Source organism: Sinocyclocheilus rhinocerous, unplaced genomic scaffold, assembly GCF_001515625.1.
Source record: "Sinocyclocheilus rhinocerous isolate Xijiao unplaced genomic scaffold, SAMN03320098_v1.1 scaffold564, whole genome shotgun sequence".
Classification (NCBI taxonomy): domain Eukaryota; kingdom Metazoa; phylum Chordata; class Actinopteri; order Cypriniformes; family Cyprinidae; genus Sinocyclocheilus; species Sinocyclocheilus rhinocerous.
In genome coordinates, this window is record NW_015645070.1 from 1,847,665 (window position 1) to 1,867,582 (window position 19,918).

The window sequence follows — 19,918 nt, forward strand, 5'->3', positions numbered from 1 at the left end:
TGCTTAATATTTTTGTGTAAACCGTGATACATGTAACAATATAAAATTCTTTACTGTCACTTATGATCAAGTTTAACGCATCCTTGCTACATAAAAGTATTCATTTCTCGCCAAAACAGAACAGTAGTGCGTGTACTGTAGGTAAATATTTATTTTATAATACTGTATATATAACTTTGTCTATATACAGTATGAAAAATATAGATATATACTTTAAGCTATTTTGCACAGATGTACTTTCATCTATCCTCTTTCATAACATGAACTCATAATTTGTTTTCTTTATTTTACCTTTTGACTGGCTGATGAAGTTGCGGAGCTCCCAGCTGCGACGGGCGGTACTGCTGGGGTCTGCTTTAGGATATGAGGGCTCTGGAAATACAAGAGAAAACTTAGAGAGAATGTTTAATAAAAACATGACGCTTTGCACAAAGTCAAGTGATGCATCAATACCTTCTCTGTCCTCTGTCGGGCTGGAGTGGCGACTGAGGGATTTAAACTGCAGCTCTGCCGCCACAGATGAGAGACGGTCGTTCTCATGAACACTAGAGACCCTGTGTGGCAGAAGAGAGTCAAATGTTACATACAGTCATCACCTTCGTTCAAACAAACAGGTTGAGACACATTGCATGCAGTAAGTAAAATGAAACATGTTAGATATGATGAGCATGCTTCACACAGCAACACATAATGCAGATGGAAAAGCCAGCTCTATTCAAGCGCAGCAGTCTTAAGAATCACAATAAGCAACATTAAGCTCTTTCAAACCATATACAACGACCTCTGCTTCTGATATTAACTTAAAAGTTAATGAACAAGTTATCTGTCAACTACTCTTCAAGCTATTAATAATTACTTGACAGCCTATATATGAATTGTTTATTCTGATTATTACTGCAAGCAACAAGGCACTCATGCATTACAGTGATTTTACCATAGTTAAGAGAGTTTTAGCCTTTCCACTTGATGCTGTGCCAAACCGTGGTAGAATCACTGTAACATGCAACCTCATTCTTTTATTGCTGTCATAATAAGGAGAATGTGTTGAGTGGCACAATGGATTTTGGGAGTTATATCAAATATATCAGAGTACTGATTAGGATCAGACATTTTCATTTACTAACGAACAATCCCATGTAGAGGTAGAGGTGAGCTGATCCTTAAACAGCACTTTCAGATCTTTATGTACTTGGATCAACGTGTATTTTTGTTTCTTCTGATTATTACTGCAAGCAACAAGGCACTCATGCATTACAGTGATTTTACCATAGAAGAGAGTTTTAGCCTTTCCACTTGATGCTGTGCCAAACCGTGGTAGAATCACTGTAAAATGCAACCTCATTCTTTTATTGCTGTCATAATAAGGAGAATGTGTTGAGTGGCACAATGGATTTTGGGAGTTATATCAAATATATCAGAGTACTGATTAGGATCAGACATTTTCATTTACTAACGAACAATCCCATGTAGAGGTAGAGGTGAGCTGATCCTTAAACAGCACTTTCAGATCTTTATGTACTTGGATCAACGTGTATTTTTGTTTCAGTGATGTCCCTGATGGCAGCGAGACAGGGTGTTTAAGCCAATGATGCGTGCTAATGCATGCCTCAACAGAAGCGCTGGACACTATGAAAGTTGAAAAGATCATAGTTCACCAAACACATTTATCATTCAAGCAAATCATCTGCTAAGGGCTCATACAGTATTGAAGTGCACAGCAACGTGGAATCAAGACAGTTATTGTGGGCTGATTATATATCCAAACTAGCTGGCAAGGAGTTTGAGAAGAAGCACTACATCGCTTTCATGTACTGTACTTAAATGTGTTACACTTAAAGAGGTCTTATCATACTTACTTTTTTTTTTTTTTTTTTTTAATTCGTTTTCTTATTATTTTTAATAATGTTTTTGTGTAATAATTCAGTCGTTAATAACTATTTTCAGCCTCTCTCTGACACTGAATTGAAATAAACAGGTAATTTACTGCCTTTTACTGCCAAGCCTTTTATGCCCCATTTCCATATGAAATGAAATGCAGCATAAACACATTTTTCTGCACTTAGACGCTGCGGTTTTGTTGTCTAATATAATTTGTGCTGCCTCATGCTGCAATAATGCAACACCTTTACAATGTGATAATCTCAAAATGATTCCATACTGAACTAAACTTTATTTTTAAAGGGGACATCAGATGCAAAACTCCCTTTTACATGGAGTTTGCAAATAAATGTGTCCTAGCAGTGTGAACACAACCACACTAAAAATCCATTCACTCCTTTTTTAATCCCCAAAGAACCTAACAGTCTCAATTATCAAGCCATTTTTTACATTTTCTAAGTATGATGTCATACTGCTCAGGCCCCGCCCATAACTGCTGACGGACTGTCCTGTATTAGCATATTGCCGCCCTCTGTCAATTGTATGCTGTCAGCCATTTTCTCCACGCTCGAGCAGCTGTAGCGACAACATTGTCTTGTAAACTATGCAGGTGTTTTGTAGTTGGATGTAAACAGTCTTTTTTTTCTCCCGACATGAGAGCCACTGAAGAATAATGATGTTTTTGATGGTAACGCCCCACCAAATACACAAAAACCAGCAGAGAGGGGCGGGGTGAGCAGTAACTCATTATCATTTAAAGAGACATGCACTAAAATGGCTTGATGTAAACTTGTTTTTGACAAGGTAAAAAGGGTTCAGTTTTACACGACCAATGAGGAATTTTAACCAAAGTATTCTTCAGACATTTCATGAAGACCCTAAAGAATCATACCAACTTGTGGAAAATGAGCATCCAATGTCGCCTTTAATATTGGAATCCTTTAAGAAGTATATGCAGAGCAGTTGGTGCTACATCCAGGGTTTTCTTTAGTACTAATTTAGTTTTTATTGGTATTTTGAATTAGTTTTTATTTTTATATTTTCCTTTTTAATTTTAGTAAAAAATTTTAAAATAATTTTGTCATTTTTAGTATTTTTTAATGCCTATATAGTTTTTCTTTATTTTTATTGCAGTTTTAGTTCATCAAGTTAACCTAAATTAAAATGCGAAATTATGTATTTCAGCTAATGCTTACTGTATTTTCAATGAAGATAAATGTTTTTTATGGTTTTAGTTAACTATAATACTCCTGCTACATACTGCACAAGGCTTAGCGAACATTCACACATTTTCAAAGCATTGCTGATACTTAAATATGACTGGCCATTTTAATATCTTGGCTTTCTGACATAGGAAATCCAAAAAGTATTTCAGAAAGTTATTTTTGCAGTTTGAAAAATATATATTTTTATACTGAGCTGTTGTTATAAAGATTGTGATAGTATGTTTTCACACCGCCTCTCGGTAGTTCAAGGAAATTTGATTCCTGGTGATATGACCCCTTTAATTTCACAACATCCTGTGTAAAAACAGCATTACTCAGAAAATGCAAGTTTTTCTCGTGGACTTGGGTGAGAAAACAGAACATTTTACAGAAAGAGCAGCCTGTTCCAAGTTTTCTGGTACCCATCATCCTGTTGTTGGCATCAAACATTTATAATACAATTCAAATTTTTGCCAATTCACTCATGAATCCCAAAACCCATGAGAAATGCTGTTCTAACAAGGATGCAATGCCTAGGATGTTGAAAATGTTGCAGAGCTCTGTCTGGGGTTGAGAATGGGTGGTCCTGACTACCTGGTGTCATTGGGCACGCCGCCAGATTTGGATTTGGTGGCATGGCCGTGTTCCCCTGGGGGTAATGGAGGGGCGGGACGGGGACCTGGGGGACACAACTGGGGACGTAGATCACACGGGAGACTCCGAGAGCTGTGGTGGAAAAACAGACTGACGGCCTCAGCATTCTGCTTTGGATGATGCGTGCATGTGTGAAAGTGTTTATTATTAAATGAGGCACAGCTTTACACATGTTCTTAATGTCAGCATACAAACACAAAACACAACACCCATATGAAGCTCTATGTTGCAGCACAGATAGTGGTTAAAGCACTAATATAATCTACAGCATTAAAAGCAGCGTGACTCATTTAATTAAACCCTTCTCCAGTTTAAACCGAACACAAGGGCATGCATAGGAGGTACATATGCACACGCATTATAATGGCACTAAGATGTGCTACTGGTGGCATGACCTACCTGAAGGCCTCAGAATGAGATGAAGGGATAAAGAGGTGTGGGTTTGGAGGATCGCTGTGGCAACGGGGAACTTTGACAGGTCGAGGGCTGTTTCGTGGGCCTGCTGGAAGATTTTGCACCAGATGCCATTATCAATTTACTGCTAAACTCTTACCAATTGCCAAATTAATTAATTCCAAAAATAAAATACAAATATTTTTAAAAATGTAAATCGCATAAGCTAAGAGCATAAACAGTGACCTTAAACACCGCAGAGGAAGAGAGCACTTACCAAAGTACATACTACTGACTGGACTGTGCGGTTTACCGATAACATGCCCTATACATTCATTCATCAGAGCTTGCAAACTCTACAAGACAAGATTAACAACTATAAACTCAATTGCAATTGCAAAACAGATATTAAAACAACAGGGCATGGATATCTCACCAGAAAGTCATCTTCTGGCAAGGCTGATATAAACGCAGGCTCAATCGCTTGAAGAAAATCAAAGCCTTGCGTCGCCCACCTAGAGATTAAATAAAAATGTAACCTCAAATAACATTTGAAAGCTTGTTAAAAAACAAGGTGGCAAATATCGTTTATTGAGAAAGAAGCTGGAAACGTTTTCTTTGAACATTAGCATCTCTGTGGGATGAAACGCTGGCTGTGCTCCAAAACCCAGTGAGCTTCCTACAGAGACAGCATGTTAAGGCAACACAGACACACTCCTGCTCCAAAATGTAGGCAGCATGAAAATGCAGGGTCCTCAGAAAACTTTTTTAGCACTGCATGCATCCTTTACAGAAAATGTGATCCTATAAATGACTGAAACAAGACTAAGAAGCATTCCATCTAAAATGAAGACATAGCATAAATTTAAAAAAAATTCAAAAAAACATTCACTCAAAACTTATGTACTATGTTTTCTATGCTTATTAGAACACTGTTCTGTATTGGAACAAACTCTTCTTTTAATCAACTGAGAGGGGATAACGTTACTTGATATAAGTGCATGAGTGGGGCATTCCAAATCATTCAATTTTGATGTTTTAAAGTTAAGATGCCCTAGAAGATAGCTGCCTATGTAGGAAATAGACTGCATAACACCCTCTGTGTTTTTGGAACAGAGCCTACTCACCTTGGACGAGTGCCTCTTCCGCTTTCACACTTTGTGAGGACAAAGTTCATCCACTTGCGGGCAAAAGTGATGTAACACTCCCCTATCCGCCGCCTGAACTCTCCAGACATCAGCCGCACAACCTCTTTATGATACTGCAGGAAAGCAAAAAACATATGCTGAACTGATAAACTCAAAAAAAATCCTTGTGTTTGCCTTCTTCATACTTGACACTGTATCCTTAACGTGTTTTTTCCCCCCTTGAACTTCTTTTAGTTCCGTGTTGTTAGCCTGAAAGTAAACAAGGAACATCTGCACACTGCCTGACAAAGATCTATGATTGAAACTTTGCTGTTTTATTTTAAAAATAAAGGGAATAGGTGAACAGTCTGAGGATTTTCATGTTTTCTGTTTTAGTTCTGCACCTGTTGGAGACGTATTTTCCCCCTCTTCTGTGCTTTTAGCTCACATGGCTAATTAAAGTAAACATTGATATAAAAACAGCACTGAAGAAAACTAAAGCTTATTAGCCAACTACTAATTAGACTTTTTTTTTTAGATTCAAGGGTGCAGGAAACCCACATGGACGTTCAACCACTAAACTACACCATCTCATTACTAGCTCTTTTTAACAGCCTTAAAAAAAAGGGAAAGGAAACAGTGACACATTTTCTGATAGTCCTGGGACAAAAATTGCACTCTTTTATGTCTAATAGATTAGTAAGATACTTAAAGTTGGCATCAACCAGAAATGGCATTCTTTTCTTCACTATTGTGTCATATATAGTGAAATGTAGGGCAGAACTTGATTTGTCCATTGGGAATTGATTGGATCAGTTGGATTGCTGTTTGCTAATTGTGGTGCAATTTTGATTTCATGGTGACTTTAAGGTGCTGTGCAGCATTCATATACACAGAATCCTGTCAGGTTCGGACCTCAAAAGCAAAGTTGTAGCCCTGAATCATGGCCTCTCTGTAATACTGCTGCAGTGTGGCTTTCTCTGTCTCCTCCACCTCAGCCTCAAACTCTGACGTGAACATGTAATCCACACGGTCGATCGCGGTGTTGATCTTGATGCACAGCTGGAGAGCCTCATTCTGAAAGGACAAAAAATTTTCTTTAAAAGAGCAGCTCAAACCAAAACTGCTTTGCAAACATCCGGTTTGCTGATGTGCCGTTTATATGTTTTCATATCATCACATAATGTAACTCATGTCTATGGAGCAAAACCAAAAGTCTCTGCACTCCTTAAACCAGGGATTTCCATGCGTATTTGTATTGAGTGAAGTGTATGCTACACCAGCGTTAAGTGACACAGATTGAAACCCCTGCTTGATGTGATTTGAAAGTGGGTCTCCAAAAACTCAAGTGACAGTCAGAAGACAAGTACACATCAGCTGATATGTCAGAAAACAGAAACTGGGACCACAAAATCTAGTTTGTTTTTTGGGTTTAGTTTGCATCACCTTGAGCTGTTCCAGGGCGGAGACGATAAGCGGTTGGCTGGATGTCTGCTCTCGGCTGAGGGTGAGAAGTTCTTCCATGGACTGCTGGAAGGCTTTGCGTTGTGTCACCAGATGGGCCGACTGCATCACAACCAGCAATAGATTGTCCACCTAGGAATCATATATGACATATTAGAAGCTGTAATGAACGGGTAACTTGTAAACTGAGATGATTATATAAAAAATTAGAAAATGTTATTTTTTCTATTTTTTTTTTTCCAAAGTCAAAGATTTATTCCAAACCTAAAAATTGTAAAACATACATTTTTTTCTTCAAAGACAGAATAATGCATTAAAATGGGCAATATATACAAAATACAATCTAAAATAACCGTTTTCTATTGAATAGTTTTAAAATGCAATTTATTACTGTGATGGCAAAGCTGAATTTTCAGCAGCTATTACTCCAGTCTCACATGATCCTCCAGAAATCATTATAATTCATTCACTCATATCATTATAATGATAACTTGGTTCTAAGTTATCATCAAATATTACTGGTGCTCAATTATTAATAATGGTTATTATCATCAGTGATGTACACAGTTTTTGCTGCTTAATATTTAAGTTTTACTGTCACTTTTGATTAAGGTAATGCGTCCTTTAAAAAAAAAGTAATTAATTTCTTTTTTAAATCTTACCCCAAACTTTTGGAAGTTAGTGTATTATGGTTACCCAAAAGATATGCAGAAAAAAAACTGTCTTCAATATAGATGATAAATCATTTCTGAAGGATCATGTGACCCTGAAGACTGGAGTAATGACTAAAATAGAAGTTATTTTAAATTGTAATATTATTATATTATTACAATAAACTGTAATTTTAATACTATTTAAATGGTAATATTCCAAAATATTACCGTTTTACTGTATTTTTGATCAAATAAATACAGCCTTTATGAGAAAAACAGACTTCTTTCAAAAACGTTAAAAAAAAAACTTAATCACCCCAGACTTTTGATATGTAAATAACTACTTTTTTGAGGAAGTGACTCATTTTTGTGCACTAACAGCACTGAACGGTTAAACTGAGAAGATCACATGCCTAGCTTCATACCTTCATGGCCCGTAATGTGTCCACAGTCTCCATCTGAGGTACTAGTTTGAGCACAGTGCCGTCCCACTCAGTCCAGGCACCATCGGTGCTCGAGTCCCCGACTCCATGTTTGCTAATGAGCAGATAGGCCTCATCTTCTGGGATCTCGTCTGGCTCTTTCGAGCAGTCCTTTCCAGCTGCTGCATTCAACAGCTGTAAGATGACTAGCCGCTGCTCCATCAGATCACAAGGCACGAACACCTGGAGCTCCTCCAGTCCTGGGATTTGGACCTAAGAAAAATGACAAAGTTATTAAGCACATGTAGAGCATCTATCTATAGCAGACTACCATTAATATAGAGGAATGTCTTAATACTTTGACATAATTCTTGGCCTTCAGTGCTTGGAGGAGAGAGGGAACTCCACTGGTTAACCTGAATTCTGCAGCAATCTCAAGATCCTGAGCAGAAGTAAAGCAGAATGTTAAAATTGTCCATCACAGTGACACACCACAGTGCAAACATAGTGCCAAGTGAACTCACCTTGCGCAGCATCTTGGCAAAGCCTAATGCTTTAGATGCTCTCTCCCTGGCTTCATGGAAGAGCTCTTTGAGCGAGCGACTCGTCTCGATCACCGAACGTCTGCAGGGAAAGAAAAAACAGGGATAAATGCTGAATGCTTAAAAAAAAAAAAATCAGTCAGTAAGGGGTCAGTAAGATTTTTTAGGATGTCTTAAATATTTACTGTAAATATTATAGTAGAATAGAGAATAGAAATATTGTGAAATATTGTTACAATGTAAAATAATGGTTTTCTTTTTTAATATATTTTAAAATACAATTTATTCCTGTGAATTCTCAGCAGCCATTACTCCAGTTTTCAGTGTCACATGATCCTTCAGAAATCATTCTAATATGCTAGTTGGTGCTCAAGAAACAATTTCTTAGTATTATCAGTGTTGAAATCAGACGTTCTGCTTAAAATTGTGGTATTCGTGATACTTTTTTAGGATTCTTTGATGAATACAGAAAAAAATAACAACATTTTTTTTAATAGATCATTTGGAACACTATAATGTCTTTACTGTCACTTTTGATCAATTTAATGTGTCTTTGCTGAATAAAACTAATATTTTCAGAGAGATATTAAAACTACATTTGTGTTTGACATTAATGGCACCAAACAGATTTGGATTCTAATCTCATTCTATATAGTCTCTATTCTATTCTCTCTATATCCCTAGCTGTTCTACAGTTTTTAGATGAACAAACATTTTTGCTAGACTGTATAAGACAGATCTGATGATGTAGCAATGAACACATGTTCCACAGGCTTTGATAAGTCTAGCACTGTGTTTATTACTCATTAACTGTTGTCTCAGACACACCTGATTTCATCCGAGGCAGTGCTGTCATCCGCACACTCCCAGAACTCATTGCCACTCTTCTGAAGGCCCGCATCCAGAAAGTCTCCAGTGGATTTTAGCAGCATGCCAGCAATATCACTGGAAAAGACAAACCAGTAGTGATGCTTTTTGTGCACTTTACTTTGATATGTAATTCCAACTAAAGAATCAATGCAATTATTTTTTCTTCGTTGTTTCATCAATAAAAAATACCTTCATAATGCTTTTCAATGGTACAAATGAAACCGCTAGAGCACAGAGTAAAAGACTAACCAAAAGAGTTTCCCAGACTGGGCTTCTCCACCCCGGATGTATGGAGTGATGACTTTGGTGAAATTCCACTCCTCCTCCAGCAGGTTCTTCAGGCTGTGGGAGGCTTGAGGCAGCTGCTGTAACATCTGGATCCAGCTGCGCATGTAGTCAAAGTACACCTGCATGCAAAGACACAGAAAATATTTATTGTCTGATCACTTTCTTTTAAATGCAGCTCTTGAAGATCGCTGCTGTTCATGATGGAGATGTTTGCTGGATAATTCTAAACAATTTAACCGTGGAAGGATACATCTTTATTTTTTAGATTTTTTTTATTTTTATTTTATAATGCAAAAAAATGCAAAAAGCAGAGCTGGGCAAAAATCCCTGGCAAAGATTAGCAGCCATCAAACACGGAGAACCACTCCCATCAAGTCACAATGAAATAATTGTGCCGTTAACATCTTATCACTAAAATCCTCATTTGTGATGATTACAGGCAGTCATGCATATTTATTACTATATACACATCAGACTCACACCATCATGCAGAATCTGGGTCATATAGGGTTGTTTATTGGAATTTAGCGTAGCAAGATTGACTTCCTCAATAAGTCACTGTCACTTGGTCATGAATGTAAAGGTAATTAAACACGAATAAGTAAAGGTAATTAAACGTGTGAATAAGATTACAACACCAGTCAGTCCTAATCCCACCTCTAGCATTTTGTGCAGATCCTCCTCAAACTCGTCGATGTTGGCGTTAGTCTGCAGACCCTGGGGGTCAGTGACGACGCCCCGCAGCATAAACTGGTAGTACTGTTTCATCAGGAGACCTCCTTTAAGAACCTCTTTACACTCACGCACCAACTACAACACACACAAAATACACAAGTCAGCCATTTTTGATGTCTCTAGGAATCATTTCATGGGATTTAATTTAGTCATGCTGAATGTGTGAACAGCTTTTATGAGTTGATGAGTCTTGAAGAGAGCCAAACACAATTTCTTCCTAAGGCATAAAAAAATAAAATGTATAACAAAAACACTACCAGTTGGTTTCTACACTAAAAAAACTAAGTCATAAACAAAGAAAAAGATGAAATTATAATGACAGGATCTTATGTTGGCTTCATCAAAGAATAATAAATAAAAAGAAAATAAATATAACTACATATAAATATAAAAATACAGGAAAAAAAGAATAATAGTGAAATATTATTGCAATTTAGAATAAGTAATTTCTATTTTAATATTTTATTTTATATGTTCCTTACTGTGATGGCAAAGATGAATTCTTAGCATCTTTACTCCAGTCTTCAATGTCACATGGTCCTTCAGAAATTATTCCAACATGTCTTATCATTATCAATGTTGAAAACAGTTGTGGTGCTTAATATTTTTTATATGATTCTTATAGGATATAAGATACTTAGAAGAATAGAACGTTTAAAGGAACGCAATTTATTTGAAGTAGAAATCTCTTGTAACATCATAAATGTCTTCACTATCACTTTTGATTAATTTAACCCCCAAATGTTTGAACAGCAGTGTTTATACAACATGTATGTATATGCAAGTAATGACCTGCTTGATGCTGAGCAGGGACGGTTCCCCTGCAGGCCTTTGCTCAAGGCGCAGTTTGAGGCACTCGTGAATAACATTTAGCAGCACACGGCAAAGCACCAAGAAGGCCGGCTGGAATGAGGGCAGGTCCATGTCCACCAGCTCCTTCCACGATACTCGTCCTGACTCCGCCTCCTCCTCCACCTGGCCAGACACGTGACGAGATAGCTCTGGAAGGTAGTCACAGTGCTGCAAAGAATAACCCGGGACCGCTGACAACTAACAGGAACAGAGCAATGAGAACATGGACGTTGAAATTCAGTACATGAATTTGGTTATGAACAGAAAACAGAAAACACTGACCACAAAATATCGCAGAAATACTGGTAAGTAGAATGAAAGACAGTACACTGACACCCATCTCTTAAAGAAGTTCTTGCAAATGAAAATTCATCATTTTTTCACCCTCATGTTGTTCCAAACTTATAAGACTTCCTTTTGGCAGAACACAGATGAGTTTCTGAAGAATGCCCTGCTATTTTCATTATATTCAAACAAAATGAAGAATGAAACTGTCAGGCTCCAAAATGACAAAATAGCACAATAAAAGTGGTCAACACAACCTCTGTGCTATATATATATATATATATATATATATATATATATATACACACACCGCCTACACTACAACTACACTACAAAAAAAAAAGTGAAAATTCACCGTTTTCTAAATGTGTTTTTGATCTTACTGTAAATGATTCATCCATGCATATGTTTTTTCTTTTTTTTTTTACCTTAAAATTTTTAATTAAAATGTGTTTAATCAATCTCGATCTTCCAATGAAAAGACAGACTTTTCTCTGGTGACGTATGCTGGATTTCTCAAAACAATTAGTTCGCATAAACCCCACCCATTTCTTTCAATCCACTGCAGGCTTGCATTTAGATTTGCTTTCATCTAATCAACAACCAAAGAAATGAAATTAGTTTAATGAAACGAAAATTTATTTTCCTCAGATGTATTTCACTATACAGAAGAAAAGATCTGTTGTTACTTCTGTCACATCGCAACTTTGTCACTTAAAATGCTGACTTCCACCTCAGCTAGTGATGTAGATTAGCCTAATTTGTTGTCAAACAGTTATTTAAAAAAAAAAAAAAAAAAAGTTTTTTTTTTTTTTTTTTTTTTACAAATCTGCCGATATGGTTCACAAAACTGGTGGAATGATTCATTCACCAATCTGACTCATCTACTTCACTGACTCAATGACCAATTTGCGGAGGTAAACAGCTCACTGGACGTAAACAGAATCATTTGTATGACAACGTTTTGACCTTTTGGAGCTTGAAGATCTAGTTCTCATTTATAGCAACTGCATGGAAGAGCAACCAGTACAGTTCCCCTTTTGTGCTCAAAAGAAGCAGAAAAGTCACAGTTCTGGAACAAAATGAAGGTGAGGTAATGATAAAAGTATTCTCATTTTGGGGTGAACTAATCCTTCTCAGCTTCTCATTCTTTCCAACCTTCCATGAAGCCAAAAGGAATGTTTTCCCATTTCCTCCGATATTCCACACGTTCACAACCAAACTAACATTCTGCCAACACTCAGTTGCTCTCTCACCTCTTGAGTGGGCATGTGACTCAACAGAGCAGTTCTGGACCTCTGCAGCGAGCGGTCCATCAGCTTGTGCAGTCTGAGGATCAGTTTACGCAGTCCCATCTGTTTAAGTGCCTTATCCACAAAGGGCCTGTACATGGCGGTGGGACAGTAGCAGGTCTCGTTGTCCCGCGGGAGGAACTCCTCCTCTGACAGGAGGCATGAAAACTTTGGCGTGGAGCAAGGCAACTGCTCCCCGTCGCTGGTCGCCTCACTAAAGGTCCTTTCGTCCCCGTCATTGTCGGCAGTGAAGGTAGCAGTGGACTCTGTCTCATCCTCGTCCACCTCATCGTCCTCATTGCCACGGGAGCAGCGTGGCGAGGGGATCTCGAAGATGGGCCAGCCGATGCGGGAACGGTCCCTGAGGCCCAGCACGGTGCCCATCACGCGCAGCTTCTGGTTCAGGTCCTGAGTGATGTTCAGCCACAAGCAGAGCGCCTGCACCCTGCCCTGGAAGTCTCGAGCCGCATACTTTTCGTAGTCCTTCTGCAAGGTTTGCAGAGATGGGTACAGAGCCTCCACTGACTCTAACAGCGACATGACCCGCTTGACCTGATCGAAAGCTACTCGTTGTCTTTGCAGGTGCTCCCGGCACTCCAGCACTGAGGAAAATGGAGCAGCGGCGTCAATTTCTCCCCAGGACGTGGAGCAGGTGCTAAAGCTAAACAGATCATTCCTGCAATTGGTTTCGCCAGGACAGAAGTTGCTCTCCTCGACTAAGACGTTGCTCTCAAGCCCAGCTAAGCTGCTATAGTCCACTTTGAAGTGCAGAACCTCGTTGATGATGTTAGGTATGGCTTGGCGGGCAGTGTATAGGTACAGGTCCTGCTCCACAACGCTACGGCGGGCATGCCAGGCCTGCAACTCCAACCAGATGACCTCATTGTTCTGGCCCATAATGGCCGTGTTCTCCAGGCCTCGCTGCTCCTTCTCTTTCTTCTTGGATGACATGGAGGTAAGCTTAAGCAGCAGCCGCAGAGTCTCAAAGAATTTGAGGCGGTCTGCCGGACAGTCTGTGCGCGAGGTCTGCCGGTGGGTGCGAACGGGCAACATGCCCAGGCTCAGGTAGGGCTTGCGGGGATCCATGTTTCTGGAGCCGATGGCACTGGTCTTGGACACCGGATCCAGCATGAAGGAGCCCTCGAACGTCTTCTTGCTGTCCCGCTCGTTGGAGCGCTGGTTGAAGCGCTGCTTCTTTTCTTGCTTGTAGCTGTGCTCTTCAGGAGGTTCAGCTGATCTGGCTCCCTCACGTTCTCGTTGAGACAATGGGCTGGAGGAACACGGCTTCTCTGTTGACGAAAGAGATGAAAGTTAGTGACAGAGACAACAACAAAAAGTCAAATTTCTATATATATTTAGTCTGCATTTTTCTGCGATTTACTTATTGTATTATTTACAAGCAATACAAGAGAATATTAATAGGGTGGTCGATTTAACATGTTAATTTGGTGTGATTACTGGTGTAAAAATAATGTGTTAAAATTATCAATGCATTAAATGCACCTGGCCCAGACCTGTTCGGCATCTAAAAGCGCATACAGTTGCTGATGAATGTACAGGATGACAACTAACTGCATAATGTACCTTATTAGAATGCAGTTCTATGCCCCTAAAATTTAAGATATGAGGGCAAAAATGCCCCTGGATGGGGTTTGTCTTATATTTATATCATATGACATAGACAGCAATATCACAGAAGCAAAAATAGAATTGCAATGTGATACTGATTTTATACAACAGTTTAATAAGCAAGTAGTTCATATTTTGTTACATTTTAGATACAATATTGTCTGGTTTTGCTCAATTTCACAACCAAAAATAGTTCCAAACAAAGCAACAGCCAAACTGAATATGGTTGACTATTTTTTTTTATCAGTTATCACCAACTTTGCTCAGTTGTTGCAGCCCTAGTTATTATTCTTCAATTAAATATTCTTTTAATTATTTTTCCCCCTATTAATTAAATGTCTGTGCACAGAGTTGGAGGTACTGCAGGGTTTTTTTTTCATTCAACATGATCTTAAGCTCTTGAATGTCACTCCAGAATGATGGCTGTGTACCACTGACATCACTGGGGCCCTAACACCATATGTTTCAGAAATTTGAAAAGTTAAGGGCTGTCACCTTTGCCCTTTGACCCCTGGCTGCTTCTCTGGTGTTTGTTGGACATGCGTTTTATCTGCCGAGGAGTGCGGGGAGGGGAGGTGCTATAGAGAGTCTCCTCTTCCTGGCTGGGCTCGTCCCAAGACTCATCCACCTCAGTGTTCTGCTGGGGCACATCTTTGGACGAGTCCTTGAGCCTGAATAGAAATCACAACAATCCAAAATACGAGTATGAAACAGAACCTGAAGTGCAGCTTTGAGCAAAACTAAAAGCTGAACCACATTTTTGTTATCAAAATAAAAGAATTTAAGAAAATAAATCCACAGCAAGGTCTAGAAGCACATTATAAGGGTCTTTCAGTTTTTAAGAGGATTACAAATCGGAAGAGGAAATTCATCCCATAGACAATGAAACGAACAAAAAAAAGGACTGATTTGCTAACTGGTGCAAAACTCGCCATCATGCTGAGACAAACTGTGTATGTAGGTGTATTTGGACACGTGCATGTCTGTGTGTGTGTGTGGGAGGAAAATGATATTGATACAGGGCCATTGTCAGGCTATGGAGGAAGGGATCACTTTCACAGTAGGGTCAGACTTTGGTTGAGTTAATATGTGATTCCACTCACAAAGACCACTCAGAGCAAAGCCAGGAGTCATTCATCTGCCCCTCACACAAACATAAATTCACCCACAATCCCCAGGGAGTCTCCAGCCAGACCAAAAGTCCCCCCAGACACCTGCTGCAGGGTATTGTGGTCCTCGTGCCAGAACATTCAGACACAGCCCGCCTGACACCCTGCACCCCACCGCTGCCGCCACTTAACATATGGATAACACCCCAAGACCCATCATTTACATTTAGCTGACTCACATCACTTTAGCACCGTTTACTATGGTTGCACAATTTGGGGGGGGGGGGGAATCAAATTGTGACTTTTCTGATAAAAAAATTATTTGAAAGTAAAACTGTATAAATACAATATTAATATATTTATTATCTTAATTTCTTTATTTTCAAACTTAAAAATGACTTTTTTATGTTTGAAAACTGCAAGGAGCCCTTAAAGCTTCTCTTTTGTTGACAACAGTCAGTTTATAAGTGCTTCTTATTACAAGTTTTGGAGGATTGTTGGCACGACGCATTCCCAAATGCGACCCAAACTCACAGTGCATGCAGAGATGTTCATGAGCAGCATTTTCTGCAAATCAAGCCATTCTGAGACACTAATGGCGCTTTTCCACTGCATGGTACGGCACGGTACGGCTCGGTACTGTTCACTTTTTGGGGGCTTTCCACTGGGTACAGTACCTGGTACTTTTTTTAGTACCACCTCGGTTGGGGTTCCAAGCGAACCGTACCGTTACCAAAACGTGACGTGTAAACTCTGCTGATCACGGATTGGCCAGAGAGAATCGTCACTACCTGCGTCACTGAACTTTGAGCTGGCGAGCTGCTAATGTTTAAAACACCACATTGCCATTCTTCAAATATGCAGCACATATATTTATTTAATTAAGCTGCAGACTTTGGGATTTGACAATCATGCTAAGCTAAAGCCATATCACGTTTTCAGCTACTTTGATCAATCGTGCAACCCTACATTTACACTCACTGCATGCAAATTAATGTGTGTTTTTCAACAATAAACACAGCAAGCAATATCATAATTTCTGAAAACTCGACCACACAAGCAATAAGAAAGTTTCCATAACTTCTACTTCTTTCTTTCTATGAGCAAATATGCACAATCACATGTAAATAACATCTGTACAGAAAGCAAACTAGTTGCATGCAGGGATTCTGTGCAAAATTTAGGCTCAAACAGCCTAGTCCAACTCTCAAAAGCTTGCTGGGAGAGTGACAGAGTGTTGAAGGTGCAGCCCTGGGCAGAGTCTAACTGTGACCAAACCCTTCAGGAATGACACAGGAAATGGTGAAATCACCCAAGCTCCTGCTGTTTGTTTGGATGTCATGACGTATCTCCATTGAACGCTGCTTGAGCACTAGAGCAGAAAGGTCTAGAGAATTCTGCCTCTGTACTATCACCCCACTGAAAGGCATCCAACCCACAGGAACACCACGGAGTGCAACCCCATAACGCACAAAAGCAACACAAGCTGTTGATTTACTGCTGCATATGGAGCTCAGGTCTACTGAATAGCTTGTCCAAGGTTATCAGGAACAAACGATACAGCAGAGGAATGTTACAGCCTTTGACGAGGGCCATAAACAGAGCTGACCACATCTGCCTCGCTGCAGTCAAGAGAAGCCAGTGAACTCTGACCCCATCCGCCACTGGAGTCATTGTTGTAGCCTGCAGCGCTTCATTGTGTGCGAGCGGCACATGGACCAAACGGTCTCAGTGTCTAATGGCTGGTTACAGCCAGTGATAGGAATGTATGATATTGCTGAAATGATTCATGTTTTTTAATACTTCTGACAATATTCAATATACTAAAGAGAGATTTTTAAGTATTTATTCAAAAATCTGAATTTGGACCAAATGGGGCCCACTAAGATCACTAACATGCTCATTGGACCTGGAAACTCAACAAAAAAAAAAGGTCCTGGGCCCCATAAAGTTACCCCCTAAATGAACATGATCATATGCAAAACAAAGTGTACAACTCTTTATAAGAACTTGGGAGCTCAATTTGCAATGTTAAACATTTTCACCCCAAAATCAAAAGGGGAATTTTTAAAGAAACACTTCTATTCAACAAGTAGGCATTAAATAGATTTTTTTTTTTTTAATCCAAGTTTATTCTTTTATAACTTTCTATTCATCAAAGCACCCTGACAAAATGTATTATTGTTTCCACAAAAATATTAAAAGCAGGGTAAGTGATTTGGTTCAAAAATATTTTGTTATGCTGGTAGAAAGTCTCTTCACATCCGTTAGCAATCACTAGGTTTAGGGGTCTAAATGAATTTATATGTATTTATATGATCGGTGGAAGGTGTAGGAACATAAAAGGTTTGTCCAATCATATCCCTCGATCCGAACATTACGACAGACTGTCTTACCTGCCTGTGAACATATGTATTTGCATATCTCCACGCATTCAGTTACGCTATTGCAGACCAAGTGAGAATAAATAGATTTTTTTTTTTTAAATCCAAGTTTATTCTTTTATAACTTTCTATTCATCAAAGCACCCTGACAAAAATGTATTATTGTTTCCACAAAAATATTAAAAGCAGGGTAAGTGATTTGGTTCAAAAATATTTTGTTATGCTGGTAGAAAGTCTCTTCACATCCGTTAGCAATCACTAGGTTTAGGGGTCTAAATGAATTTATATGTATTTATATGATCGGTGGAAGGTGTAGGAACATAAAAGGTTTGTCCAATCATATCCCTCGATCCGAACATTACGACAGACTGTCTTACCTGCCTGTGAACATATGTATTTGCATATCTCCACGCATTCAGTTACGCTATTGCAGACCAAGTGAGAATGGAAGACGTTATCATTGTAATATTATGCGATTTGTGTTGTGATGTTTTCTCACTGGTGAATGAAACATGAGGTAATCTGACAGCATTGCATTTAACCCTCCACCAACACAGTCTCTCATCGTGTTGCTGGTTAGCCTCTGGTCTGCCTGTGCGTGTTCATGTGTTTTGGAGGAGGTGTGGCTTTGGAGAGTGATTTGCAGGGAAGGTGGGATCTTATGCTTTCAAAGCTAGCTTGCTATTGCTAGGCTCTCTGAAATCGCCTACCCTACCTTTAAACGGCACAACTGTTTTCAACAGTGACTATATTTACAATTATTATTTTTCCAATAATCAGAGTAGGACTTAATCGCATTGTATGATGTTTATATGTCAAGAGCAAAGCTCTTCACTCCCGTTTACAACAGAGTATGTGAGCGGAGTGGAGCGGCAACAATTTCCCCTCCGCGCATTTAATAATCACTCTGCTCCAGCTCCGCTCCGGGTTCACCAATTCCCGCTCCCGCTCCACTCCTCGCTCACTAATATCAGAAACACTGCTCCGCGGCTAAAGTATTTCAGTATGTTTGAAATATCACAGTTCTGTTCATAACGTATATTAAAAGAAAAAAAGAAAATAAATAAAATGACAGGAGCGTTTCAAAATGGATTATTGGAACACTAGTGTGCAAACTTTTTTCCTACCACATGACAAGCTAATAACATGGTTGTCAGCATTAAAAGGTAGGCTATTGATGCTTTTTGCAGTGCAAATTTTGTTTGTGATGAAAATAACAGTACGTTTTACAACAGAGTATGTGAGCGGAGTGGAGCGGCAACAATTTCCCCTCCGCGCATTTAATAATCACTCTGCTCCAGCTCCGCTCCGGGTTCACCAATTCCCGCTCCCGCTCCACTCCTCGCTCACTAATATCAGAAACACTGCTCCGCGGCTAAAGTATTTCAGTATGTTTGAAATATCACAGTTCTGTTCATAACGTATATTAAAAGAAAAAAAGAAAATAAATAAAATGACAGGAGCGTTTCAAAATGGATTATTGGAACACTAGTGTGCAAACTTTTTTCCTACCACATGAAAAAAATCCGCTGCTTGCTCCATTCAAAATCACACCGCTCCGCTCCGCTCACATACTCTGGTTTACAAGCAATTAGTGCTGGGCAGTATACCGGTTCATAACGAATACCGGTGTTTATTTTTGTTATGACATCAATTTTTAAAATACCGTAATACCGGTGTATGTCGCTTAAACAACGTTCGGAACGCGACACTGTTTGAAAGGGGTTCCTTTTCACTGTTGCACTGTGGTGAGGGAACAGCTGTATGTGTTACTAAGCGTGAAAGTTCAGAAACTGAAGCTGTCAGCCGACTAGTCAATAAATGAGTACAAAACAGCGTTTCCTAGCACCTGTCGCTTACTAATTGTTTGGAATTATAAATATGAGCGTAGTTCGTCTGTTAATATTACATGCACTTTTTTGTTTGTTGTTTTTTTTTTTGTTTGTTACTCGGACGCAGGCAGTGCGCTGCATGAGTCAAAAAAGTAATATAGCCAAAACAACCACATAGCCGCTCTTTAGTGTAGATGCATGTTGATTTTAACAGACGATGCCGCGATTATAAATGAGAGTGACTCCTGGTTAACATGTATTAAAAGGGGTCGTGTTTAGTCACTATTTAGTGTGGTATTTTTTT

General features: G+C 39.1%; 1 protein-coding gene across 6 annotated transcripts in view; it reads right to left on the reverse strand.

Annotated features, from left to right (window-relative positions):
* The window catches only part of LOC107705416 (mitogen-activated protein kinase kinase kinase 4-like), a 43,847-nt gene that overhangs the window by 5,880 nt on the left and 18,049 nt on the right, over positions 1–19,918 (reverse strand). For 3 of the 6 annotated variants that reach the window (XM_016508698.1, XM_016508697.1, XM_016508702.1), the window contains exons 2-19: positions 14,785–14,960; positions 12,625–13,949; positions 11,024–11,281; positions 10,154–10,306; positions 9,458–9,615; positions 9,167–9,283; positions 8,321–8,420; positions 8,155–8,238; positions 7,800–8,069; positions 6,704–6,853; positions 6,173–6,334; positions 5,258–5,391; positions 4,567–4,645; positions 4,408–4,486; positions 4,137–4,239; positions 3,678–3,809; positions 454–554; positions 292–372 (exon numbers count right to left, since the gene is read on the reverse strand). In XM_016508698.1, coding sequence (XP_016364184.1) covers positions 292–372; positions 454–554; positions 3,678–3,809; positions 4,137–4,239; positions 4,408–4,486; positions 4,567–4,645; positions 5,258–5,391; positions 6,173–6,334; positions 6,704–6,853; positions 7,800–8,069; positions 8,155–8,238; positions 8,321–8,420; positions 9,167–9,283; positions 9,458–9,615; positions 10,154–10,306; positions 11,024–11,281; positions 12,625–13,949; positions 14,785–14,960 — 3,662 coding nt within the window. The remainder of the gene's footprint in view (positions 1–291; positions 373–453; positions 555–3,677; positions 3,810–4,136; positions 4,240–4,407; positions 4,487–4,566; positions 4,646–5,257; positions 5,392–6,172; positions 6,335–6,703; positions 6,854–7,799; positions 8,070–8,154; positions 8,239–8,320; positions 8,421–9,166; positions 9,284–9,457; positions 9,616–10,153; positions 10,307–11,023; positions 11,282–12,624; positions 13,950–14,784; positions 14,961–19,918) is intronic. The other 3 variants (XM_016508700.1, XM_016508699.1, XM_016508701.1) reach the window with 3 other exon arrangements.